This window comes from Pseudopipra pipra, chromosome 1 (genome assembly GCF_036250125.1).
Source record: "Pseudopipra pipra isolate bDixPip1 chromosome 1, bDixPip1.hap1, whole genome shotgun sequence".
Taxonomy (NCBI): domain Eukaryota; kingdom Metazoa; phylum Chordata; class Aves; order Passeriformes; family Pipridae; genus Pseudopipra; species Pseudopipra pipra.
In genome coordinates, this window is record NC_087549.1 from 116,071,333 (window position 1) to 116,097,794 (window position 26,462).

Below are 26,462 nucleotides of genomic sequence, written 5' to 3' on the forward strand. Positions count from 1 at the left end.
TAAGGTTTAGGGCTCGACATGTTTCAATGATCTTAGACCTAGGGAAAGGTTAACAAAACCTGGGAAGAAGGATGTACCACTGGTAGCGGACACAAAGAATGCAGAATTTACTGGCCACAAGGACATTTGGCAGAACCCCGTAGATAAGGAAGAAACTCAATTAACCAATAGAAGCCTAATTAATAAGAGAACTAGGTAAATTACCGCCAATGAACATTAATGCCTTTGTTCGCTAACATGTATAAATAGCGAAAAGTTTTTGGTAGTCGTCGTGCCGGCACCCCTTTCTGAGCAGAACTGTAAATAAATCAAATACATCCACTCTGTGTGTGGATTGGCCTCTTGCACACCGGGAGAAAGAACCTAGTTCGGGACAACGTGGTGTGACCGGGAGGTCCCGCTGCACTGGGGGGTCGGGAATGTATTAACCCCCCTCTGGCCCTTTAAGGCCCCCCCACCTCACGCACGAGCTGTGGGTGCGGCGTCTGCGCGCAGTGACCGCACCTCTCCCCCCGCGCATGCGTGCTGGGGCGGGCGGTGCTGCCCGGCGGAGGGCGGTGACCTCGTCGCTCCCATCGCGCATGCGTTTGGCGCAGTGGCGGGGGCGGGCGGTGCCGCTGGGCGGGGGGAGCGATGGCGGCCGCGCTGGGTCTGTCGTCCGCGCCGGGCTCCGCCGCCGTGAGCGAGCTGTGCCAGAACGGCCGCGAGATCTTCCTGGAGGCGTCACGCCTGCTCCTCACCTACGCCGACAACATCCTCCGGTGAGTCGGGTCGCCGCCTTCGTTCCGCGGGCAGTGCCGCAGGGTTCCCGCGGCCGCTCCCCGGCGCCGAGCGGCGGCTTTGCTTCTGTTGTGTAACGTCGAAGTTCAGAAGCTTCTTGCGTCTTTTTGTCGTTGTTTTAAAAATAAGGTTACTTAGCTAGAGATGTAGTGTCCTGGATTTTTATTTCTTTGTTTGTTGCTGATTGGTTTGTTTTGAAAGCTTGGGGGGCGTTTTTTTGTGGTAAACGCAAAGTCATGCGTTGTCCCTGATTTTGCGAGCATTTATTCACCTAAAAGCAGGTAATAACAAGTAATGCTGAATTTAACTTGATTTTAACTTCGTTTTGACTTGATTTTTTTTTTTCTGGATTTTTCCTTTGCCCTTCCCTTCTGACTTAGCAAGGTTGGTACCAAGAGTTAATTATAGTTGAATTTCTGCAGGTGGCCCTGTAGGGTGCACATACGCACTAATATGTGTGATTGACCTTGATGTCTTCTTCCACCATGTCGAGGTGTACGAGCTACCCCTCCCTGTCTATATATACTTGTAAAAGCTGCTGTGTGACAGAGAATGGTGCATCCTGGGCTGAGTCTTTTTAAAGGAAGAAGCGAGAGAAGGAGGTTTTTAAAAGTTGAAAGAGGAAATAGGAAGTGAGAGGCAGCCCTTCGAGAAGCAGAAACCGCAGTTGTTTCACCTATGTATCAGGCACTTTAGCGCAGCTTCCATGGTGGGACTAAAGCCATCCAGCATCAAATTGAGAAGTTCAATTAGAATGCTACCAGGTAGAGGGGGGTGTGAAGTTGTCTCTGAGTGTCACTGCAGACTAAGCCCTGCTGGGTAGCACTACAAAAGATGTGTTTATGAATTGAAGTCACGAACTAAAATTTAGCACCAGTTTGTAACTCTTTGAGTTAAGTGCAAAAGGACAACAATTAAGTAAAAGTTTTAGGTAGGTTTTACGTTCTGCCTACATGGTGTGAAGGAAACAAAACTTTTTAAAAATCCCTTATGAGTGACTAATGCTAATTAGTGCAGTTACCTAACTTTTAAGTGTTTATTTAATTTGCAAACATAATTATGACTTTTATTTCTTCAGGAATCCATATGAAGAAAAATATAGATTAATTCGGATTGGAAATCCAGCATTTTCCACAAGGCTGTTGCCTGTCAGAGGAGCGGTTGAATGTTTATTTGAAATGGGGTTTCAGGAGGTGAGTGTAATTTAGTAATTTCTGGTGTCTTCATCAGTTTACACACTAAAATTGATGGATGATTTTTTTCTGCTTCCCGAGTTGCAAGGCAGTAGATTTTAAGCCAGTTGCTACTTTTTTCAGTCCTTGTTTGCAAATATCCACAGATACCAGCAGTGAATTTAGATGAGGCTGCTTCAGAAATCTGGTGGAGCTAGGGCTAAGCTAATCTGTGACAAGGTTGGTTTCCTGCTGCTCAGGTGCACTGCTGGTTTGCTGAATGCCTGGATACATTCCACAAAGGAAATGGTGGGAAGCAGGGTTAAAACCCCCCTCTCTTAGCAGCGACCCGCTTTTAGGTGGACATCAGACTGCTCCATCAGACATTGTAAATGTGTGTAGAAACTGTCATTTGGAAGAGAGAAAAAGAAAGCACTGCATTTCTGCTCCTTGTTCCTTCTGTCAGTAGGACTTCTGTGGCCCCATAGTGGGTTAGGTAAGGGAAGCTGATTTGATTAAAAATCAATCCCCTAAACCAAAACCAGAGTAGTAGTTTGTAGTGCAGCTGCACAAGTACTGGTGTTGTCATGACAGCAGTAAAGGGCAGTAGACTCTTCAAGTAGTAGTAGGAGGACTGAGTCTTTAAAAGTTCGTTTTAAAAAGTTAGAAAACTATATCCTGAAGTAGTTTGAAGTGAATCTTGATTCTGTTGCCGTCACAAAGATGTATTTCAAACATTGCTTTGTGTCCTGATGTGGTCCTTGTCTTGGTGGAACTTAAACTGCCAAGATTGTTTAACTAGAAGCAGCCTTTGTAATTATTGGAGACCTGGGGTGGAAACTCAGCTCTTGTTTAATGGTGCAAAGCTCTTGCTTTGCTTTGTCTATTTGATGCCACACTTCTCTATGGGTACATATATTATGTTACTTACCCTAAGCTGTCATGAGACCTCTGCCTTCTCTTTGGGTTAATTAGTGTAATTGTTCTAATTAAAAAAAAAGGTGTGCTGAAAGAAGTGGTGACTGCAGAGGGAGAAACAGTCTGTGGATTTATTCTTATGCTGGTGCTCAGGAGACTTCTAATGATGTATTTTAGCCAGGAGGTGATTGGTGTAGCTAGTGAAGCACTCAAGCAGATCTCTGAATGTGTTGGGTCAGTCTTATGGTTATTGTGTCAGTCAAGGCTGGAGCTCACCAATTTCTCTTCAGCTGGTTAACTAAAATTGTTCCTTCTTTTGTCTCTGCTTAGTAAGCAAACTTTTTCAATTAAAAAATGAGGAATGTATTTCCTCACTCTTCTGGGAGATTGATACATTCCTTTTAGTTTTGCAGTGATTTTAAGTGTTAATGTGAAGCACTGCATCTGCAATGATAGGTGACCTAAGGTAGCTGTGGATAAACAAATTACTCACCTCAATAAATAGAAGTGTTTCAGTGGTAGAAACTGAAACTGGTAAAGTATAAATGCTTCAGGATATTCATGCTTTTAGCAACCTATTTCTTTATGCTAAGTATGCTGATACTTGCTTCTGTAACAGTTACTGATTTTTTGTTATGCTGCCAATAATCGTGTTACAATCAAAAATAGGAGCCCAGAAATCAACCTGGGTGCAGGTCTCAATAAAAATAATATTTCCTATCTGAAAAGTTAAACCTAACAAATATTAGTATGGAAGAGAATTCCCAGCAGGTGCCATTCTAAGGTCTTCTTCTCCCAGCATTGGCTGTCCTACTGTGTTGCCAAGCATTTCACTGCTGTCCTGTGAGAACTGGGCATTTGTTGTTCATTTCTGTTGTTGCTTTCTCTCCGAAACCATCACTGCATAGTCCATGTGTGGCTCTGCAGAATAAGTTACTAACAAAAGCATGTTATTGTGGGCCTTTTTTCTCTAGATTGACTATAAGTTCTTAATCTAATGGCTTCTGAAGCTGTGAGGGACCTCAAGCTTCTGCTGTGAAGGGACCTAATCTGAAAGCTGAATCCTGCCAAGTCTTAGCATGCTAACTTAAAAACCATTGAGTACCTTAGATCTGCATTAACTGCTGAATTCATTTGTCTAAATTTCAGGGAGAAACTCACCTGGTTTTCCCTAAGGAAGCTTCAATTGAGCAACTACGTAAAATCAGAGACTTGATTGCTGGAGAGAGAAGCAGCAGACTGAATGAGTCAAACCAAATCCCCAAATCAGGATCCGCTGAAACTGTCAGCAGCACTCAGACAGCTGCACAACGGCCTTCAAGACCTGTTCTTACCCCTGCCCGTCAGCGACCAGAAACATCACTTGTGCAATCTCTTGAAATGGTAATTATAACCTGGAAACTTTATAGGTTCATTAGTCTTGAATATAAAGATTGAAGAAAAGTTGACTGTTGGGACAGGTTGCTCAGAGAAGCGGTGTAGTCTCCAAATGAGCACATTTATAAGCTCCATCTGAGTAAAGCTTAGAGGAACTTGGCCTGACCTGTTTTGAGTAGGAGGTTGGACTAGAGGGGTTTTTTTCCAATGGTTTTTGAAGTTTTTTGAGTGTTTTCTTCAATCTCCACGCAACTTAAACATGAAATGTGCCATAAGTAGAATATTGGCAAGAGATTTTGTTGAAGATCTCCATGAATGTTTTTTTAATCAGGGTGTCATGAAAAAAAGCTGATTTGTATTGGGAGGGAACAGCAACGTGGGGAACAAGGGGAGGGGTGGGAAGCAAAGACTAGGCTTATATTTGGTATTTGAGAGCCAGAGAAAGAACAGGAAAGTGATTGTACTGTTTTTAGTTGTTGGTATCTTGGTTCATGCACTATGATTTCTATGTGTAGCCTGTGAGGAGGCCTTTCTTCTTTCACATGTGCCTGTCGTTGAAGACAGGAATTTAGCCAGGAGAGGACAAATCTGTAGTTATGCTGAGTTTCCCTTGTCCAAGAGGTTGAGATGAAGTTCCTTATCAAAACAGAGGCAGTATCCTTTCATCTGGTGTTAAGTGGCCCAATGGAAGAAGATGCAACATCTCATACAGCTTTGAAAAATTAGGTTACGCCTTTAGATAGAAGGTTTTAAGGATGCTTTCGTTTAATTTTCCAAAGAGTTTTTCTCCCTAGAATCAGTGTCACTTTGGTCTTAAAGTTGGTGTAAGATGAATCCTTTCAAAAAAAGCTTGCTTCTCATACATCCTTAAACACAGTTTGCCACTTTTAAGTTATCAGGATATTGTTGGATACTGAACTATGACACAGTGTTTATTCCCAATACCTACCCAAAATCAGTGGACAAGAAATGGTACAGCATGGTTTGAAGCGATGGCTTTTGGGGATAGAGAGCTCTCAGTGACCCATCGTCAGGGAACTGTTGTAGACACTTGAATATTGAGCTGTTTAATTATGCTAGCCTGGTAGTAATTGCCTCTGAAATATATTAACTAGATTTATTTGAAATTGGTTGGGGATTTCTGGCTTGGTTTTTTGCCTGCTTCTTGATTTTTACTGTTTCAGCCAGTTCTGCAGTGGTTTTTGGAAGTGATTATAAAACCTCTAGAGTGACTTGCTGCTGTGTTGCTTAGTACTGGAACCTTTAAAAGTTGATCTTGCAATGAGAAAAATATTGCAGATTTCAAGTTGATACAATGTATTCTGATGTTAATCCTTTCCATTTATAGTTATTCTGCCCCAACATACAGTAGCCGTCATAGTGGATCCATTTCTTTGCAACTATTAATTTTCCATGCTTCTTAAGATTCAGCATGGATGGTGGGACCAAACTTTCTACAATTTAGAGACACTGGAAATGCAATGTTGGCGCTTTATTAGAATGCTGTATTTCAGCTGATCCCTTCAGGGAACTATACTGATAGCTCTCTGAACCATTGAATTTGATCTGTATAGTCTGGGTTGATGGGAAGGAAGTCCATAAAATACCTTCTGGCTGTGACTTGGCTGTTTTGCTAGCACAGCAATGGGGGTTTTTGTTTTTTAGTGAGTATGATGCCGAGTTATAGTTGTATTATTGTTGTGTGCTCTGCTGACAGATGTCAGAGAGATTTAGAGTGGTTTCTGTAGTGCAAGCATTTTTTTCTTGCCTATGTGTTACATTTGTCATTCATGGGAGTCCTGGTAAGCACAGGGAAAATTGGCTTTCTTGAGACAACACAGGAATATTCCTAAATGGCACAGTTCTAGGGGCCTAACCTATCATTATTTTACCTCATATATCTCTTCTGCGCTTCTCATTGTAAAACGTTCTTGAGACTCGGGGAAAGGAAAGCTCTGGCTAGTCATTAATTCTGTTATATGGATTCTGATCCTTTCCTAGATGGCATAGTGACTACAGGAGGAAAGTTGTATCCAAACTTAGAACTGCTGTGACGTTCACCACCCTTCTAAGATTTTTGCATAAGACTTCATCATTACACAGTGGGTTCCATGAAACCAGTTAAGCACTACTGTAACACTTAGGGTGTTTGCCAGTGGGAAAACCGGAGCAGTTTTTCTGGGAGACTTCCTGCTGTGCTTAGCAATATCTCTGAATATTCTTTCAGGAAGCTGACAGAACATGAAGGTCTATAAGCCTTTGGAAGTCTCTAACATCCCTTATTTCTGTTCTTTCAACTTGCATTAAGGTGAATCTGGACACAGTTGAGTTTATGATGTTAAACCAGTTACCTATAGCTTATGACCTCCAGGAGGAGTAAAACCAGCTCTGTTCTGTTTTAGCAGTTATGAAAATTAAAGACTGGTCCTGCAGTACTCTCCAGCATCAAAATAATCACTTGTAATTTAAGTGCTCCTTTGAAAGAAATTATCTTCTGAAGAGTTCTCACACCTGTGTTTGCTGCCAGCATCTCAGGAAAGTGTGGGATTTTTGATTAAATTAAGATGGTAGCTAACAAGGCTAAAGACTGAAGCATGGTAAAGCAGTAGAGAAGAGGTAATTTAGCAGTGCCACGGGCTTCCCCCCAAAATATGCTAGGCCCTTAATTTAAAAATCTCATTTCATTTTCTATGTTACTCCCCTTTAAATGGGGGTAAGTAGCTTGCTCAGCTACTAACTCCGTTGTTATTAACTTCAGCTGTTTATTTTACTAGCTATGGGTGTACCTTATTGGGTGGGACTTGTAGTTGTCACTAGGTGACACTTAGGATGACTGACTGATCAAGCCTAGTTCTCATACACAATTTCTACTGAAACTGTGTGTTCACTTTATGGTCACAGGGCTGTCTATTCAAATCTGTATCAGAGTTGATGTGTGAGAGAAGGAAGTAGAAATAGACAGGCAACATTCATAAATAAGAAATAAAAAAGCAGCAGTCATCAATAACATGAGTTCTACGAACTGGTGTAGCAGTGTCCAGGAAATGAAAGTGTTTACAGGTTTTTTTATGGATTTCAGGTAAAATGTGTCCAAAAGAAAGGTGGGGGGATGGGGTAGGGGACTGGAATAAAGTCAAAAGCTTTGCTGTCGGAGGTGTCCTTAGAAACAATTTTCTCTTCTGTCTGAGTCAGTACACTTTTCACTGAGGACACCATTCAGAATGGTCAGAGATGACAAGGTCAGACTTACAGTTTGGGTGGTGTTGCCTGCGATTTTTGTTGATATCTTTACACATAAACATTTTACCTGCAATACATATAATGTAAGTATGAATATAGAATTATGACTGACTTAAGCTAAAAATAAGAGAGCTTGGTTTTTTTGCCTTAAGGTGAAAGTTCGTAAATTGTCTTATAATTGAAAATCCTTTTGCAGGCTGCAAATATCTTGAAAACGCTTCAAACAAAATTTGAGGATCTTGTATTGATGTATGAGAATCCTTCTATTCAGCAGAAAGCACTAGCTGCAATTCCCCTCCAGGAATTAAAGAGCAAGGCTCAGAAAAAGCTATCACAAGCTACAAGACTGGACAAAGGTAATGCCACCAAGTTATAATGTATATGAAACTAGAAGTACGCTTTCAAACATACTATGTATTGGCTGTGTGTATTTGGTCATATGTTTGCAGGTTTCAGATGCTGTTTCTAAGTTGGAATTACCTTCTTCCTAATTTCCTACTCTCTCCTTCTCTTATTTTTTATTTTACTTTTGTCATCCATCTTTTACTGCTTCACATAGAAATTTTGGATTTTTAATTTCTGAATTAGTAGTAAACAATGCTGGGGAAAAAAAATGGGGTTTGGATTTCGAGGGAAATAGGTGAAATAGGTACAACAAGAGGAGGGGAGCTGTTTGTTTGAGTAGTCACTATTTCGAAATTGTCAATTCTTGCAATTTTCCTGTATGTACTACATTCTAAATTCAGAATAAAAATTTTAAATACTGCTTCTCTTTTTAAAAGTGATATTGGTGAGATTTTGCATGAGACCTTTCCAAGATGCCACCTGATACAATCACCTTTCTCACTAATGCTTAAATGAATAGGGTTGTTCACATGCCATCCTCTTGGAGCTAGATGTGAAATGTAGGCCTAAATACTTGTGGTATCACTCTCTAAAATTTGTTTTCTTCATAAATGCAAATTTGTTTTGAATGTATGAAGTTATTGTCAGTTCAAATTATATATTTCTATTTTCAGGTGACAGTTTTAGATTTGTTTCAGTGATATAGTGAAATATTATTCTGTGTGATAAATATTAAAAAAAACCCACATTTCCAAGACAGTCTTTAAACATAAAAAATCCTTCTCACTATGAATCTTTGATAGAAGACTGTTTGAAGCAATTCTGCTAACTTTATGGGAGTGCTGTTGGTTTGCAAACCAGAAATAATCTCATGGTTTTTTATAAATTACTTTGTGATGTCTCATACAGCCACGTGCTAATATGCAATTGTGCCTTTGGCGTTAGGGAACTTTTTCATAGTGGATTTTCTTAGTAGTTTTTGTTTTCTTATACAACTGTACTGGGAAGTAAGAAACCACATAAACAAGTACAAAGCATACTCATTCAGCATGCAATGGAGAAAAGAGACTTAGCAGTAATAAATGACAACTATTAAATTCCTATAAGAAGCAAAAAAAAAAAAAAGGATGAGCATACCTCTTAGACTGTGTTCTAATACTGCTGTGCACATTGTTTAAAAAGGGGAAGGAAGGAGGAGGGTAATGTTTCCAGGTGCTTCCCAAGCCATCAAGCTGAGCTATTCAAAATGGCTTCCAGACCTTAATTTAGATACAAATAATGGGGAAGAGATGGAATTTCACTGTTTTAGATTGTGACAGCTTGAAAGCCTTTTTGAAGAGCTTTATAGAAAATTCATTTGGGAATGGACTGTGTATGACATATATGGGTAATTGGCCCTTTCAGCTTCTTTGGTTTATCTGTACTGCTGCACTGACTGCCACCTGTGGGAATAACTACTTAATGCTACAGAACACTAGTTTTTAGGACTTGTCTTACAACATGTAATAAGCATTTTTGACTAATAAAGAGTATGCTAAGAAGATGATGGTCATTTGATCAGAAGTATGGATTTGTTTTTTACTTTTTGCCACATTCCATTAGAAAGATAGACTGCACTGTCAGAAATAGCTGTGTGTCACAGCTATTTTCTGTTCAAATAAATCACATTTGTCATTGTTCCCATGTGATGTTTCAGTGAAGGATTTATTTTATGAACCAAGAGAATAATGTTCATACCATAGTAGTCATATTGTCATTGATGGGTTCTAGTTTGAATGTTATCCAGAAAAAGAGAATATGGCCTGTGCTTGAAATCTTATTGTTCAGCTTTTAGCAGAACAGGCATATCCATTTTGCAAGCAGTAAGCCCTTGTCTGAGTGTTCCAGCACAAAAAGTTTTCACATACATAAGTAAAAATGGAAATTTTACTGTAATCAGAAATCAAGTGATTTTGCTTTGATTAACAGATGATCTCTTCCCATGCACTTCACGGTCTTGCAATGTGTGTTTAATAGTGTTAGGGCCCCTACAGGGTCTTTTGTATCAAAGACCACTACAGCTTCAGAGCAAGATGTGAACTGAGCTTAAATAAGTAAAATGCACATCTTACCTAGTCTTTCTTCACCATCCTGAAAAAGGAACTCTTGCACAAATGCAACTGCTTTCAACTTTTTTTAAGCAGCATTTTTATACATTAATTTTTGTCTGTTAATATTCATTAGTCAAGCCTGTCTTCACTGTGACAAGAAGAAAGCTGTAGTACATAAAAATAGCCAGGTATTAATACCTATGTTTTCGGTGATAATGGGATTGATAGGGGACTTATTTGAATATTTATGTATCTGAGAAAGAAGAGTATCTCTCTGGGCACCGGGGCAGAATGTGCATATAAAGATTCCAAGAAATTTAAAGGAATGGATCTCTCCTGAAAGACTGGATTTTCACATTTTTTATTTAGGGAAAGTGGGGCTGTTTCCAGGTGTCAGAACAGTGACAGTGTTTGAGTAGATTCTAAGACGTGTTGTGGCCAGGAAAATGGGCCAGAAGAGTTTGGTATGGTGAAATCAGCTAGAGCAGAAAATAAAAGACATCCTGTGCCTACTTTGGATAAGCTGAGAAAGGTGTTTATTTGCTGAATTTAAAACAAACTCAACTTACAAACTCAACTTGTTTGCATGGTATATACATATATTCTACAATAATTAAGCTGGGTTTGTAGAAAGTCTGTTCCTATTACACCTGGTTGTCTGGATTGCTGCCAGCATCTGGCTCTTTGGGATTTTGAAATCAAAGCAATTGTTATTCCTAGTTTAATAGCTAAGAATAAGAAAATAATATTTAGGAGCAAAAAAAGAATTAGCACTCTCCCAAAGCCCTGCAAGAGTATGAGAGGTATGAGAAACTTCACCAGGCTTCCATGTATATCTGACTTGGTTTTTTGAGTGATTTCTTATTCTTGTCCTAGCTGTAGTGTTTAGGAGTGCAGTTTTTTGTTTTTAAGTTTGACCTTATTCGGTCTTGACAATTTAGATTTTCTTTTTAATGTGTGCTTAAGTATTATTATTATGAAGCTTGTTTAATATAATTTTTATATTTTAGAAGTACATATATGTACTTCTAAAATATCATAAAGGCCCAGAGATGCTGATTTGCATAGATACTGTCAAGTTCAACTAAATTACTTTTCCATATGAACTAACTTTGTGTTGTATAAATTTTACAGGTGCACATGTGAATGAAGAGGACTTCCTATTGTTGGAGCTTTTGGAGTGGTTTAAGACTTACTTTTTTCATTGGGTAAATAGTCTTCCTTGCAGCAGGTGTGGTGGGCAGACAGAGCCTAAAAGTGACTACCTGCTGCCTACTGAGGATGATGTAAGGTGGAGTGCCAGTCGAGTGGAAAACCACTACTGCAACCAGTGTCAGTTCTCTAATAGATTCCCAAGGTGAGCACACAGAGGTTTCCTTTGTCTTTTTTCTTGTCTTTCAACAAACAGCTTTTCATTTGTGCATTTCATGAACAAGTGATAAGTTGTTAGTTGAAAGATTAGTGAAGCTGTTTTAAGTATGATGATAGAATGGTTGATGATCAGCAATTTCTCTACAATATCAGATTAAAAACAACATATTGCTTTCTGCTATGGGGCCTTGTTCTGAATACTTGTCTAATTTAACTTTTTTTTCACTGTTAATTTGATGAAGTACAGCTTCTAAATAAAATATGTTAGTATTGCCAACCACGTGTAGATAGGGTTTTGTTATTTCAGGGAAAACTTTCACTTCTGTGGGAAATCACATTGTAATACACATCTTTTGCTGAGTCTGTAGCAAAAGAGCAAATATCCAGTCTTTGGATTATTTTTGCTAACTATCAAAAGGACCAGTGTACAAAAATCATATTTTAAGACGTCTAAATCAATCTTAAAAACTTGAAAAATAAGATTCATTTTGGTGCTGCTATAAACATGATGGAGTCACATGAGCTGAAGTAACATCCTGCTCAACTTGTTTTGTGCAGAACAGTGATTCATTTCTGTTATCATCTGTGGACTGATTAGTACTGAAATCTGTTCAAAGCATCAGAAGAACAGTTGTGATGTAAAGATTTCTGAAAGGTGAAATGTATTCTCAGTTATTCTTGTTTTGTTTTTCTCCTGTAGGTATAACAACCCTGAAAAACTTCTGGAAACCAGACGTGGACGCTGTGGCGAGTGGGCAAACTGTTTTACACTGTGTTGCAGAGCTGTAGGGTTTGAAGCGAGATATGTCTGGGACTATACAGGTATCAGTGTTCTAGAATATTCTAATGTTAATATAAACCTATGCAAAATGAGGTTATGTGTTTTATGTTTCTCAGATTATATTAGTCATCAAGGCAGCGTGTACAGTTATGCAGTTCAGCTAACAAAGACAGTATACATTCAATTTTCTGTCTTGCCTGATGAGATGAAATACAGTTCTGCAAGTAAGGTTAGATAACTGACTTCAGAATGATACAGTCTTTAGTTGAATCTAAGGGACTGTGATCCGAAGACAGAGAGAAAGCTCTGATAATGTTTCTGAATGTATATGTACAGAAAACGTGTTCTTGCACCTGTTCCTTTGTTTGATAAATTGGAAAAAGTTAAAAGATTCTACAAGATTAGAAGAGATGCTCTATCCTTATAACTCATTGTGTATTCTTGGCCTTTATTACATAGATCATGTGTGGACTGAGGTGTATTCTTCATCTCAGAAAAGATGGCTTCATTGTGATCCCTGTGAAAATGTCTGTGATAAGCCTCTTCTCTATGAAACTGGATGGGGAAAGAAGCTCTCCTATGTAATTGCATTCTCCAAAGATGAGGTAGGAGTAATGATGTTAATAATAAATAAACTTGCCCTGGGGCAAGTATGTTATGTATTCCATTTTGGTGGGATTTCCAGAATTATTATAGAAGATCATACTTTGATTAGCTAGCCTCTTTAAATATGAAGCAAGATACATCAGAATTTTGGTTACTTTACTTTCTTCTTCAACTTGTGCTTGAGGTTGTTGATGTCACCTGGAGATACAGCTGTAAACACGAAGAAGTACTCTCCAGAAGGACAGCACTCAGCGAAGCAACGCTACGTGAGACAATTAATGCACTGAATAGAACGGTATGTAGCTTTTCTTAAATGGATTTTTTAAAGTGAAACACAAGCATCTGCAGAATGCAAAGTCCTTGAACAAAGGAATGCATTTGGTAACGTGATAAGAATGTCCATGAACTATGGATATAAAAAATGCCATTAACTATACATTTTAACCTGAATACATAAGAATCAGATGCAGTGCTGAACTTATGGGAAATAAGATAAAGAATGGTATGCAAAAGGATTATCATATTATCTGTTACATAGACATGTGTGTATATGTTATTTTTCTTAGTGACTTTGGTGTAGACTTGTATATCAACAGATGCTGGGTGTAAACTGCAGCTCCTTTCTAACTGTATGGACTCCTTGACAGTGGCTGAGTGTTTTCCACATCAGTAATGCTATGACTCGAAAACAGTAGCATTTACAGTTGTAAGAAATGTAGGCTTAATTTGCTTTCTGTGACTTTTTACAAGCTCCAGGAAGCGTGAGAAGTTATTTGTTTTCCAAGACGTTCAAAAAACATCAGCAGAGCTTTGACTCAGTTACATGTATATGCACTGTTCATGCTTAACATCCCCAAAACACATGGAACCATTTATACCTGCATATCACAGTTGCAGAACCTCTCTGCTAAGCTTTTTTCCACTCCATAGTTGGAACAGGATGAAGTTTGCTTGATTCAGTTTACTAGAATATCATAAAACCATGAACTACCTGGGGGGTTCTGTTTTGGCCTCGCTTCCTTACAGGGCTAATATTCCTCTGCATGGAAACTGTAGTTCCAGTGGTAGTATACAGCTGATGCTTTAATAAGCAGATTATGCCTTTTTAGGAGCCTGCTGGCTTCAGAGTTACAGCCACACACTGAGAGTGTGAAGAATTAAGTTGAATTCATGTTTGAGCCCAGGGCTTGAAATCATTTTGTCAGTAATGAAAAGTTAGTCACGTAGCAGAGTGGAGCACTGACAAGGCTAACCAGAGTGCAGTCACAGAGGAGTAAGGCAGCTTATCCTTGGGACTATTGAGATGTCTTGTGACTGAACAGAGTAATGAAAACCTGCTACGAGCCTCCACTTCAGCTCATATGGTTTCCTTCACTGCAGCCTATTTGATCAATAACTGACCCAGAGGCCTCCACTAACTTTCCCTTTTCCATCAGCTCCTAGAGACTGGCTCCACACTAGGAGGGATTATAATCTTTTTGTTGTTTGATGCAAAGCTCCAACACTGTATCTTTTAAGCTCAGTTCTTCTAAGTTACAATTAAAGAGAAGCATGCCATGCAGTATACATTATCACCCGTACTGCAGTGTTAGCAAAAATGGATTTGAGGGGTCATTGCTGCTCTTTCCTGCATAAAGAGCAATGACTGTGGCCATTAGTTTTCTGTGTGTCTGTTTAGTTGCCAAGCAGAGACCAAAAATGGTTCAAAGCACGTTGAGTGGCTTGCTGTTAAATGGATAACAGACAAGGATAATTTAATCTCCTCAGTACACTGTTTTACTTTTCAAAAACACTGTGTATGTTTTATCTGGGTCAGGCATTCCTAAATGAGTGTGTAGCCTCTGGGCTACCCACTATCTGATGTTATTCTGTAGTACCATAGCACTATGATAGCACTGACTACAAATTTTCTTCATGTACTTTGTATGGGCACTGTCCTATTCCAGTCCCTTGTATGTTACCCCTATAGATAGTGGGGAGAGGACCCTGAACTTTCCACTGCTTTCGTTGGAAATGGGATGGTGGGACAGGGAAGCAAATTATTTTTTTATTTTCTCCAGACCCCAATTTTTTGGTAGTGATTGTTATAGTTGAAGGGTTATAGTTATAGCCAGGTCAACTCTTACAAGGAAAACTAGTAATTTAGGTTGAATTGCAAGCATTTCATGGTGATTAATGTGAGATGATCCAGTATTCCTTGTCAAAGGTTTAAAATTCAATTTCTGCCCTCAAATTATGTCAAACCTAGCAGTAGATCCGCTTAAACCATAGGTTTAAGTCCTTCAGGAAGCATCAACAGCACAACTCACCTGATACAGAACTAATTTTAAAGGTGCAATTCACAATCCCTCTTCCTTCTCATTCCCTTTGTCTGCCAAACAAAGATGGGGCCTGAGCATGTATGTAGAGGGTAATATCTTAGGGGAAAAAAAAAAGGCAAAACCAGAAGCAGGAAGTTTGAGCCGTGGCACTTGATAATGGAGTTCTTGAAATCCATTTCAGCACATGGATGCTATTCATGACAATGTCATTGGTAGGAAATGTAGTTACAGGTTTTCCCAGCACAGGCAGTGTTGTTCTCTGCAGAGTCTGAGCATTGTGCATGTCTTGCATGCTGCTGGCATTTCTATGCAGGAGTCTGCCGGGTGGCAAGAATTAACATATTTGTACTGTTTATAGCTGAGGATCTCACTGATTTCTTGTATTGTACATAAAGAGGTCTGTTTTCTGAAGCCTTTTCATGTTGAAGCACTGTTCTTTAACAGGTTTTTTTTTCGCCTGCTGTTAGAACAACTGCACAGCAAGGGCATCCAGTTCTCAGCATGGCATCACTGATTTCAGAGGTGATGTCCCCTGACACTGGGTTTCCCCTACATCAAAGGGGCTTGAAGAAAATTGTAGTTGGTGTTGTTAACTTAGGGTGAGCCATATCAAATTTCCTCTGAGCTGGAACAAGATCTATAGTACTGCATATGCATATCCAAAGTGTTCAGGCAACTGTTAGATTGAGGAAGGCCTGGTGTTTCACTGCTGGAATCACTGCTTGTCATCCATCAACACAAGCAGAGGGCTTTTTCCCCCCTTGCTGTTTTAGCACTGGTATTTGGCATCTGGAATTTGTTCAGTTGGAGCTGTTTCTCATCATTTCTCTATATTTACTTCCCTTTACCCAGTTCCACATTGTTTTTTTTTGTTCTAGACAACAATCTTGAAATGTCTCTTTTGTGATCTCTAACAGCAAAACTGTCTAGGGTCAGAACTGCTTTTGAGATAATTGGAATGTTTATCCGCCTCAAGTTTTGGGTTCTAGTGGGCTGAGTGTGCATGCCTTGGGTGATCACCAAAACAGAAAAAAAGACGATGTGTAACAATTTACATACTCAATTTTCCAGCCCTGTCTGAGTTTATCCCAGGTAAAAAAAAAAAAAAAAAAGGCTTTACATCCCAGCTCTGCATATTTGATGTGAAAATCATGCAGACAAAATACCAGCCTCTCAATGAAATTTTATGATGTTTTGCATCAAATTAATGCCCATTTTTTAATTGATATAAGGAAAGAAAGCATGTTATGTAATTTTTTTTATTTTCTACTGATTTACCTAGAAGTAAGTTTTTCTTAGTTTTCTGACATCAGCAAAAATAGAAATGTCATAGTTTGTTTATTATATATATATATGATATATATAGATGATATACATATTTGCTGAATTTTTTACTTTTTCTTGTATGTTTTTTCCAGAGACAAAAGTCTTTGTCAGAAAGTAGAAAAAGAGAGCTCTTGGAAAGGACTATTGTGGAGCTTGTTGAATTTATTTCTCCTAAAACACCTAAACCTGGAGAATATGGTGGAAGGACATCAGGCTCAATGGCTTGGCGAATGGCCAGAGGCGAAATTGGTCCAGAGGTATTTAACTTTTGCACTGATGACCATCTTAGAGGTAGCTAACTAGAGGTTTTGTGATTATGCTCTGCAGAGGAAGAGCATCTCATGTGAGGTAGCTAGCAGATTTAGTTAAAACAAGTGAATTATGCAAAAACATTAGGTACATGTTTGATGTGAATTCAGTAGAGGTCCACAAGTAAACTCGGACGACTGATGGTTGTCTGTTGATTCCAGTAATGTTTGGGAATCCTTGCTCTAAAGTGTGTTTTGTTCTTACAAATTAATAAAATATATTTTTTCCTTTTAATAGTTGGTGTGACAGAACTAGAAAATTTAAGACAGTTGAAAACAATTGGGAAAACTTTAAAAAAGTGTTTCTGTTATTAGTTACTTCCAGCTTTTAACCAACAGTAGGTTTTGACCAACTGTTTTTGTCAATAAAACAATGTGGGAGCAACTAGAATTCTGTACTTTAAACAATCTCTTAAATAATAAGCTTGGTTGATTTTCATATCAATATTTTTTTACTATTTCCAAAAGCAAGATTTGATTTTTATTTATTTTATACTAAGATACAGTTTTCCAGAACTGTAGTCATATTTAGCTTAAGTCAGGATGCAAAGGTGTGACCTTAATCTTGAAACAATACTGACATGTGAATGACTGACAGTCCTAAATAGAACCAGTTAAGTGAAATTATTGAATTTCATAGAATTGTTTAAGTTTGAGAACCGAAGAGTTTATTACAGTTCTCCATAGTTTAGAAGACTTAATTTCTGCTTTGCTGAAACTCATAAGAACAAAGTAATTTTTAAAGAAAAATAAAAGGGTAAAGTTACAAAGTTTGTACTTGAAGTTTTTTGAAGTTGGTTTGTCAACTGCCATACTGAAGCACCTGTATATGGTAGTCACAGAATTACATTTGCTATTCAAATAACCATTTACTTAATTGATTGTACAAGAAATATGCTCAACATATAAACTTTTTTATTCTTAACCCCTAATTTCTTACTTAAATGTGCTAATTTTATGTTAGCTTGTTAAAAAATTACTTCTAAAAGTGATTACGTGAAAACTTTAAAAATGGAATTAGTGCTCCCCATTGTAAAAAGGTGCAGGTCTATTGTAGGAAACTGGTTTAAAACTTCTGTTCTGTGGAAGTGCTTTTGTCCATGACCTCTCTTAAAAATGACTTTTTTTTCACTTGCAGTAAAACTGAATTGGGAAACTATGACATACTGTTTAAAAGTAGCATAGTCTTTGGGGAATTTAGACATAGGGGACTGAAGGTGCTTGTATGTTTTGCCTTTTTCAGAAAAGAAAAGAAGTACTTTTTATTCCCTCTGAAAAGGAGAAGACATCTAAACTCTTCCACCTCACCTACAATATAGTAGATGATAGTTATACACGGATTTCCAATAACAATGAAAAAATAAGTGGCTGGGAAGCAGGTGTTTGGAAGGCAGAATCTGTTTGGAGAAAAGTTGAAACAGATTGGAAAATGGTAAGAATAGCAATTATTAAAAGTATATAATCTACCGTAAAAGTATAACTCTAATAAAATAGAAAACCCTTGCCAATGTTTGGTGTCAAAACCTCTCTTGGTGCCCATAGAATTTAGCTGATGTTAGTAAATGTTACTGTTAAGCTTCAGGTAAGACTGCCAGATGATTTAAGAAATTGGAAATAAATTTAGCTTGTCTTTCAGAAAGGATGACCAAATTCTCTACAGATAGGCAAAGTCCTTGCCAGAGCAACAAATTTTAAAAAATGGCTTCCTTCTTATGCTTTTGGGAAAATGCTGTTTTATTGAAAAGCAGTATTTCTCTCAAAATTTGAGAAAAAAGAAAAAGAAAAAAGAAAAAAAAGAAGAAAAAAAGGATTTTTTTTGTTGTTGTTTTGGAGAATAGCTCTACAGAGTATCTCCTTGATACACAAAGGAAGAAATTGTCATCCTAAATATTATAGTTCCATCTGCAAGAAGGCAAAAACCTGTCAGTTATCCAGATTATTGTATACCCTGCCCAGAATCCTTCCCATCTGTCAAGACACTGAGCAGCAGAAGAGTCGTATGCTCTAAATCTGAGAACTGAAGCCTGTGAGATGGGAAGGGGTGTTTTACTAGCAAACAGCTTTTCCCACAACAGCAACCAACTGTGGAACTGAACATTCCTGGCAGGGGCTATAGCATGTCACTGCTTTCTTCCCCTGCCATTTTACTAGTCTGAAGGGTCTCTGACCAAACATTTTTCTAGCTTAGGCAGTGGTTATACTTTGCATTGATGAAAATGGAGTTAGGTATGTAACTAACTGCCTTCTGAGGTTTTCTGTGCTGGGTCTAAACTGACTTGCAAAATCCAACAAGGGAATAGCTTGGAGAGGTTATGCTACAAAAAGGAGAAAGAAAAAGGGAAGAAATGGGAGAAAAATATAAACGGTGTCACAACAGGGTAGGCTAACAGTAGAAGAGAAGTAACAAAAACTCAAGAGTGAGTGACAGCTGTTCTTTGCTTTCCTAGGATCTGCTAAAAATCCGATAACACATTATATTTTCAAATTTGCAGTGATCAGTTATCCTCGCTTTTGCAAGAAATATACTGTCCTTGCAATGAAACTAAACTACAGTTCTGATCACCTCTACTAATCAGATGAAACAGTGTGCGACCAATTTAAAAGGCCTGGTGAAAAGACTTTAATCTTGTATTCAGCAGCACCTCTAAAGGATGAGACAAAGGCCTTGAGAAATTAGGAGCTACAGCTCCAGGTGTCTCTCAGGCTTGTGGGGAAGGTGTGTTAGTTCTGCAGGAATTACATCCTGCAGAAAGCCTGTGTAAGAATCTAAGAATTTAAAATGACTTTTCGTTAGGGGTTGTTTGTATTATGGGAGACAGCAGCGTGTGTGGGGGGGGGGAAGGGTTGTTTGGCGTTTGCCTGTTATTTTTGTAACTCCTCTAATAGCTCTGCAAGATACAGCTTTGGTATTTGGTTCAGCAGCTGTCCAGCAACTTAAGAGCCAAAAGAGCCGTTATAGAAATACTTAGTTTATCATTTACTATGTGATGAATGGAAAGGAATTTAAATCTAAAAGCCACAGAAAATGTATCTGTAGGTATTAGCCCAGGAGTAACAGAAAATAACCATCAACTACGTATTCTGTCTTTGCAATGGTGTTGATAGGAATGATTCAAATAAACAATCATCTTGGTCAATCTGATAGTAGCCATCTCCATCGTATTTGTGTATTTTCTTGCTATGCAGTGTCTCTTGACTTTATGCTACACAATGCAAACAGGTGCAAATCACAGATTCAATCAGATTACCCAGAGATAACTTGGCATCCAGGGCTCAAGCAAGCAGACCACAGTAGGTGATAATAACAGTGTAAGAACCTGTAGATCTGAAATCCATGTATTTTTAAAAGGCTTGTTTTCCAGAAGAATTGCTCCGAAGAAAGAGAACTTGAATTAGTTGGTTTGTTGGTTCGGGTTTTTTTCTCTGAATTCAGACTTCTTTCAAATAATTCCGGAAACAAAACAGCCAAGTTTGAAAGTTAGAGGACAGTCAAAAAGACACAAAAGAAAACTTTTTCTTTTTTTTTTTTTCTGACTGAGTGCTGGAATATTATAATGGAAGACGAAACAGGCTATTGTTTAAGGCTTTTAGGGATAAAAATCTATTTTTAGTGCACCTCAACTAAGTAGTATTTAATGGAATGTTTTGGCTTCCTTGCTCAAATACAGCAGTTCAATAAGATCTGATCAAGGGGAAGCTCTTGCTAGAACTACCTGAGATACTCTAAAAAAACCTGTGGAGATCAGCACCTTCATGAACATTTAATATTATATTCACAGGAAAACAGGGTAAATCGTTAGATTTTCATAGGTGATCTTCAGTGTGACACATCACACCTTTGGGGTTTTTGAGCTTTCTTAAACATGAAAATAGGAACACTTAAATTCTGTTTTATAGTCTGCCAATGAGATTTTCATATTAGAGTGGGATCTTTAGTAAAACATACTGCTGTGTTTTATTATCATTTTATTCTGGGTTGTTCTTTCAAGATTAAAAAATAAAGAGCTAAGTCCATTCAGTATGACATTAATCAGAAGCCTGGACATGACAGAATTTTTCTGAGTTTCCTTAACCCAGATTTCCAAAAGAATCACAGCAGTTTTCACTCTTTAATCAGTAATGTCCGGTTCCTTGGTTTGTTAATAATAGATGTTATACTTAAAAGAACTGTCAGATGCTTGTTACAAAATTCTTATGAGGGTTCACAGAACTTTAATGAACGTTAATACGGGAGAGAGACTGTTCAGCCAGGTGAAGTTTAGAACAGCATTGGGACTAAATTAGATTATGCAACGTTCTAACAGTTGAAATAATGTTAATGAAGGATTTATATATGGCTGTCATGGGTGATATGCTTTAACCAAGACATGTCAAGTCCTAGGAGAAGTAGTGAGCAACCAGTAGCCACACCTGAAGAATCTACTGATGACACAGTTTTCTTCTTCAGCAACACTGAGCAACTTAAGTGTGTGGGCCTGTGCATTATAGAAAACCCCAGAAGTCTGCGTCTTTAAAAAATAATAAGTTAAATGTTTTTGTGGCTTGGACTTCACTATGTATGTTGAAATAATTTAGTGTTCCCTAGTGAAGGGCTATGAAGATGTACCATTAACTAACTGTGGAACAAACTTAAGGATGAAGGAATTTTAATATATAAAATTGTATTTAGTACAGTTTTAAAGGTTCAGAGGCTTGACAGAGAATCAAAGTGTGTTATCTTAAGATTTTTGTGTCCTTGTTAATTCAATGTTTGTGGTCATCTCAGTTTTTGACCAAATCAAGATTTGGTCATCTCAGTTTTTGACATGTCTTCTTTCCATTTAGGTTTATTTAGCCCGAAAAGAAGGGTCATCCTCTGCTTCCATCAGCTGGAAGTTTGAGTGCAAGTCAGTCGGTCTGAAAATAGATAACATTTCAGTTAGGACAAGCAGTCAGACTTTTCAGAGTGGAAGAATACAGTGGAGACTTTGCTCTCCAAAAGCAGAAATTGCTCTGATGGGAGGTAAGTGTAAAATTTAAATAATGAATTATGTCACGCAGCAGAGGTGTAACTGGAAATAAATAGTTTATATGGAGAAAGTACTGTGCAAATACTAAAAATGAAATGCGAATACTTTTTCACTTTTCCAACTCAGTGTTTCTTAGCAAGGTCAAGAAAATACTGTGCATTTAATTAACACTGGTACAAAACCAGTTTTATTAATATATACAACCCTATCTGCAACAGAGCAGGGCTGGCAAGAGCAAGAGAGTGCATACAAGACAATAGTGTTTTACTACGAATGATAGATCATAGAATCATAGAATCAGCCGCGTTGGAAGGGACCTCCGAGATCATCAAGTCCAACCCTTGATCCACTACTGCTGTGGTTACTAAACCATGGCACTAAGTGCCACATCCAGTCTCTTTTTAAAAATCTTCAGGGATGGAGAATCCACCACTTCCTTGGGCAGCCCATTCCAATGTCTGATCACCCTCTCTGTAAAGAAATTCTTTCTAATATCTAACCTAAACCTCCCCTGGCACAACTTGAGACCACACCCTCTTGTCTTGCCTGATAGTCGCCTGGGAAAAGAGACCAACCCCCACCTGGCTACAATCTCCTTTCAGGTAGTTGTAGAGAGTGATGAGGTCTCCCCTGAGCCTCCTCTTCTCCAGGCTGAACAGCCCCAGCTCCCTCAGCCTCTCCTCATGGGACTTGTGCTTGAGTCCCATCACCAGCCTAGTTGCCCTCCTCTGGACCAGCTCCAGGACCTCAATATCCTTCCTGAACTGAGGGGCCCAGAACTGGACACAGAACTCGAAGTGTGGCCTCACCAACACTGAGTACAGATGCTTCTATGTCTGGTGGCATCAATCCTGACTAGGTCCTCTGAACATGAGTGTTAAACAAATAATAACTAAAAATTTGTAGCTGGTGGTTTGTTTTTTTCCCTGCCACTAATGGACAGATGAATTTGAGTAGGTGCAACTGAGATCCTTAAATATCCATTACGACTTATACTTTTTAACATGCATTCTAGCATTATATACTGTCTGGAGCAGTGGCTTACTGAATTATTTATCTTTTCCTCCAATAGATAAAAATCTTTGCTCCTATTCAGATTTTTCTGGTGCAACGGAAGTTATGTTGGAAGCAGTTCTAAATGGAGGGGATGGTGAAGCTGCATGGCAACACACACAGCTGTTTAGAGAGAGCTTAACAGGATGTGGAGAAAATTGCTTGGAGATAATTATAAAGCTCAGTGACCTCTGAGAATCTGAACTGCAGAGATGTACTTCGGATTCCTTGAAGACATTATACTATGGATACAACACGAAGATTTGGTTGGCAATTCTTCTTCATCCTGCTGGCAGCTTATTTCCTGTTTCACTGCTTTCATTAAACCAACTTGAAACTGCACATGTATTGAATAGGTAAACATCACAATGAAAACCTCTTTATCTGTAAAAACAAACACCAAAATTAAGGCATCGAACCATAAAGTATCTTTTCTTAAACTTTACAATGAAAACGAAATAATTTTTAGGAAGCAAAACTCGACCATAGGAGCACAAAGCAGTTGTACTTGATTTTAATTTGGAGTTTTGAGATTGGCTTGCTGGTTTTTTGGGTTTTTTTAATAATCTACTTGGAAAAACAGTTTGAATTCTGTTTCCCAATTACAACAGATGCTTTTGATGATCTTAAAATATTTTAAAGAATAGTAGAAAATTTAGACATTTTAAAGAAAAATATGATTTTGTGTAATATCAGAAGTGCTGAAATTAAGTTAGTTTCAAGATTACTTCAAAATTTCCATGTTGCAATCTAAGTATTAAAACTGTGTTTAATACTTAAAATATTTTGAAGCCTGAAGGTTGCTAGAAGCTGATTTTGAAAGAAGTGGTCACATGTACCTAAAATTGTCATAGCCTGTGGTATGAAATTGAGACTTAAAACTAAGTAAGAAATCACATTTTTTTTCTATGAAAAAATAGGTTATTAATTATAAATACTTTTTAATGATACAAATTCAGATTTGCTTAATAAATCTTTTTAAAAGTAGGCATGTAGGTTGAAATCTTCTTAAGCTGTTGTCTTGAGTTGCTTTGAATACTATAGCCAAACTTGATGTAAAAATATATACAAATTTTCTGTTCATTAATGCAGTGTTTAAATTTATTTTCAGTCATATAATAAAAAAAATGAAAAAATGCCATCCAGGAGATGTCAGATGTTGCAGTGCTGTGAATAAAGCATGGAGTGAATGTTCAAATTAGATAGTCTTTGTCAGAGAATCTGAGGAAGGCTGTGGCTGGATACAAGAAATTTTCTATTATAGGACTAAAATGCAAAGTTCAAACTGTAGTTTTATTTCAAAATAAGTGAGAATTAGGGTTGATGTTCTCAAGATGAGTGGTTTTAAAAGTTTTTCTTATATTTTCTGACCTTTCCAACCTCTGTATATTTGAAATTATTGTCAAAAATAATTTTTGTTGAAATAAATGCTTACTGACCTTTCAACAAATCTAAGGAAATACAAAACTATTCAGATTTTATTATGAAACTGCAAAGGCACAGTGAATGCAGGCATCAAAATGATCACACAGGCATCTTAAAAAGTGGTAGATTATGGCAGTTTAGGAGTGACAGAATGATGTATGATGGATTATATACTTCTGAATGTAAATTGACAGTTTACAAGGGGGATTAGAAAGGAAGGGTCTCGCTCCCTTAGACAGAACAACACAGTGACAGGGTACTGTCTGGTAGGTTGTTCATCAGTACCTGGCTAATGCAAGGTGAATTTGCCAGTCTCCATTCAAAACTCCTCCTGCATTTGGTTTCAGCTAAATGCTTTTTCTGAGATTTTGATGGGAACCAACAGAAAAGTATTTTAGACTAAAATATATACTATCTTGAAAGGAAAAAAGGAAAAAGAAGACTCAGTGAAACCAATCCACAAAAATGTTTCCACTTCATATTTTGATAGCTGAAAAAGTTACTGCTTTAAGACAGAAATTATGTTTTTGCATTATATTACTTATAAGGACCTTGAGCACTTGCAGAATTCCTTAACTGCATCTGATAATTTGAAAGCAGAAGGCAGAATATATTTAAAAGTAGTAAGATAAAGTAATTTTCTCACAATTTTGGTCAGAATCTCTGGGGGAAGAGTAAGAGCTGCAGATAACTTAATAAAAGAGGAGAGTAATTGAAGTCCATTATTAAAATGCTTAAATGAATTGAAAAGATTGAAAGGTTGAAAAATGCCTTACCAATCTAATTAATGAAAAAGTACTTCTGTATTTGTAAGATCACATGCAATGAATAGAAGTGCTTATTTTATGAAAGGATTAATAAGTAAAACGCTCAGACTGAATAGAGCTAATATGAAAAATTTAAATGTAACTCCTTCAGGTGTCTTTTGGAGTACCCTATAAACAGTGAACACTTTGAATCTCTTCCTGCATAAGCTGTTATAAAGGCACTAATTTTCTCTACTGATCTCCGTTTTAGTGCAAATCTTAATACGTTTTTGTATTGTTTTTTTAAACTGGAGGTAATTCCTCATCCATAGTTGCTTAATATTAACTTACACTATTCTGAATTTGCAATATTACATGGTGGAAAGATCTGTACTGCAATCTACTCTAAAAGTATGGGTATTAAGTTATGCTGGCAGTGATATGATACTGGATGAGTAGTAGATGTTGATCAGGGCACATGTAGCTAAAAGTCAGTGCTTACTCAACTTCTTAGAAGTTTGAGGAGGTGGAGGTTAAATGGGGTTAAATTAAGAAATGTATGACTTAATACAGCTAAAATCAGCGATGTTTTCAAGAATTCGGCTCAGTATTGGTACATTTTGAAGAACAACTTCCCATGTCCAGCGTGCCATGGGTGCCTTCCAAAGCTGAGGCGTAACAGTGAAATCTTTTCAGTCAAAATTTACATAAATACTATACTACCCAGTTAATTTTTGCAAACTGATTTTGGAGTGCATGGTTTCCAACAGAACTATATGGGAGCCTGTGCACAGAATTCCTCCTTTCAAACAGGCATTTGTAGCACAGTTTTCTGTCTTAGAGCTGATGGTACTATTAATTTCTTTGTATCCTGTTTTGATGCTGAGTGCTGCATGCAAAATAGCAACTATTAGAGGCAACTTACTTCATTATTGGTAGTAATTTCCTACACTGGAGGAAGTTGCTGAAAAGATATATCTTTAAAACATATGAAGGAAGCCCCTTCTAGGCAGTGTGGAAAGAAAGCACAGGTATGCAGGAATCAAGCAAACTTCAGTGTAAATTATATACTTGCTTGCATTGAGAAGTAAGTAATGAAAATTTTCTTGTCTGGTCCTGTATGATAATCTGTTGCCTTTACTCATCTGTTATCCATGGAAGATTTTTCGCATCTAGTGACCTATGTGTGCGATATTATCCCTATTATGTGCAACATCAGGAAATGTAGAACACTAAAAATAAAGTATGTTTGTCTCCATAGTGCAGTGGAATGAAAACAGATGGTAGGCAACACATATGGCTGCCAGAAGCTGGCAACACCCATTTGCAGAGTTCTTGCAGCTCAAAACAAAACAAGCCAAAACAAAGGAACTCGAGGGGGAGCAGAGATTGTTCCAGGCAGATATCAGGATATCTGTCCTCCAGGTGCACACTCCCCATTTCTTTACCTTCAGTTGGTAAAGCTAGAAATGGAAGTATGCTACTAGTTTAGAATTTAATAGACTTCCTTAGTATTTGTCAAAACTTATAATTTCTTAAGTATTGGTATTACTTAAATCTCTGATTTCCACTGTAGGTTCAAACCTCTGGTTTT

General features: G+C 37.8%; 1 protein-coding gene across 1 annotated transcript; it reads left to right on the forward strand.

Moving 5' to 3' along the window:
- Positions 1 to 528: 528 nt before the first annotated feature.
- NGLY1 (N-glycanase 1) lies at positions 529 to 26,128 on the forward strand. The gene is made up of 12 exons (XM_064672755.1): positions 529 to 761; positions 1,859 to 1,973; positions 4,020 to 4,253; positions 7,684 to 7,843; positions 11,057 to 11,279; positions 11,994 to 12,115; positions 12,534 to 12,679; positions 12,865 to 12,975; positions 16,420 to 16,584; positions 17,879 to 18,067; positions 21,460 to 21,637; positions 22,717 to 26,128. Exons 1-12 carry the CDS (start codon positions 634 to 636, stop codon positions 22,890 to 22,892), a joined length of 1,947 nt encoding a protein of 648 aa, XP_064528825.1. The 5' UTR covers positions 529 to 633; the 3' UTR covers positions 22,893 to 26,128.
- Positions 26,129 to 26,462: the final 334 nt, after the last annotated feature.

What these genes read in the sequence shown, in the direction of transcription:
- NGLY1 (XM_064672755.1), top strand. Translation starts at nt 634, where the DNA reads ATGGCGGCCGCGCTGGGTCTGTCGTCCGCGCCGGGCTCCGCCGCCGTG. An exon ending in TACGCCGACAACATCCTCCG is followed by an intron (nt 762 to 1,858) that starts GTGAGTCGGGTC and finishes TTATTTCTTCAG; the next exon opens with GAATCCATATGAAGAAAAAT. An exon ending in ATATGTCTGGGACTATACAG is followed by an intron (nt 12,116 to 12,533) that starts GTATCAGTGTTC and finishes TTTATTACATAG; the next exon opens with ATCATGTGTGGACTGAGGTG.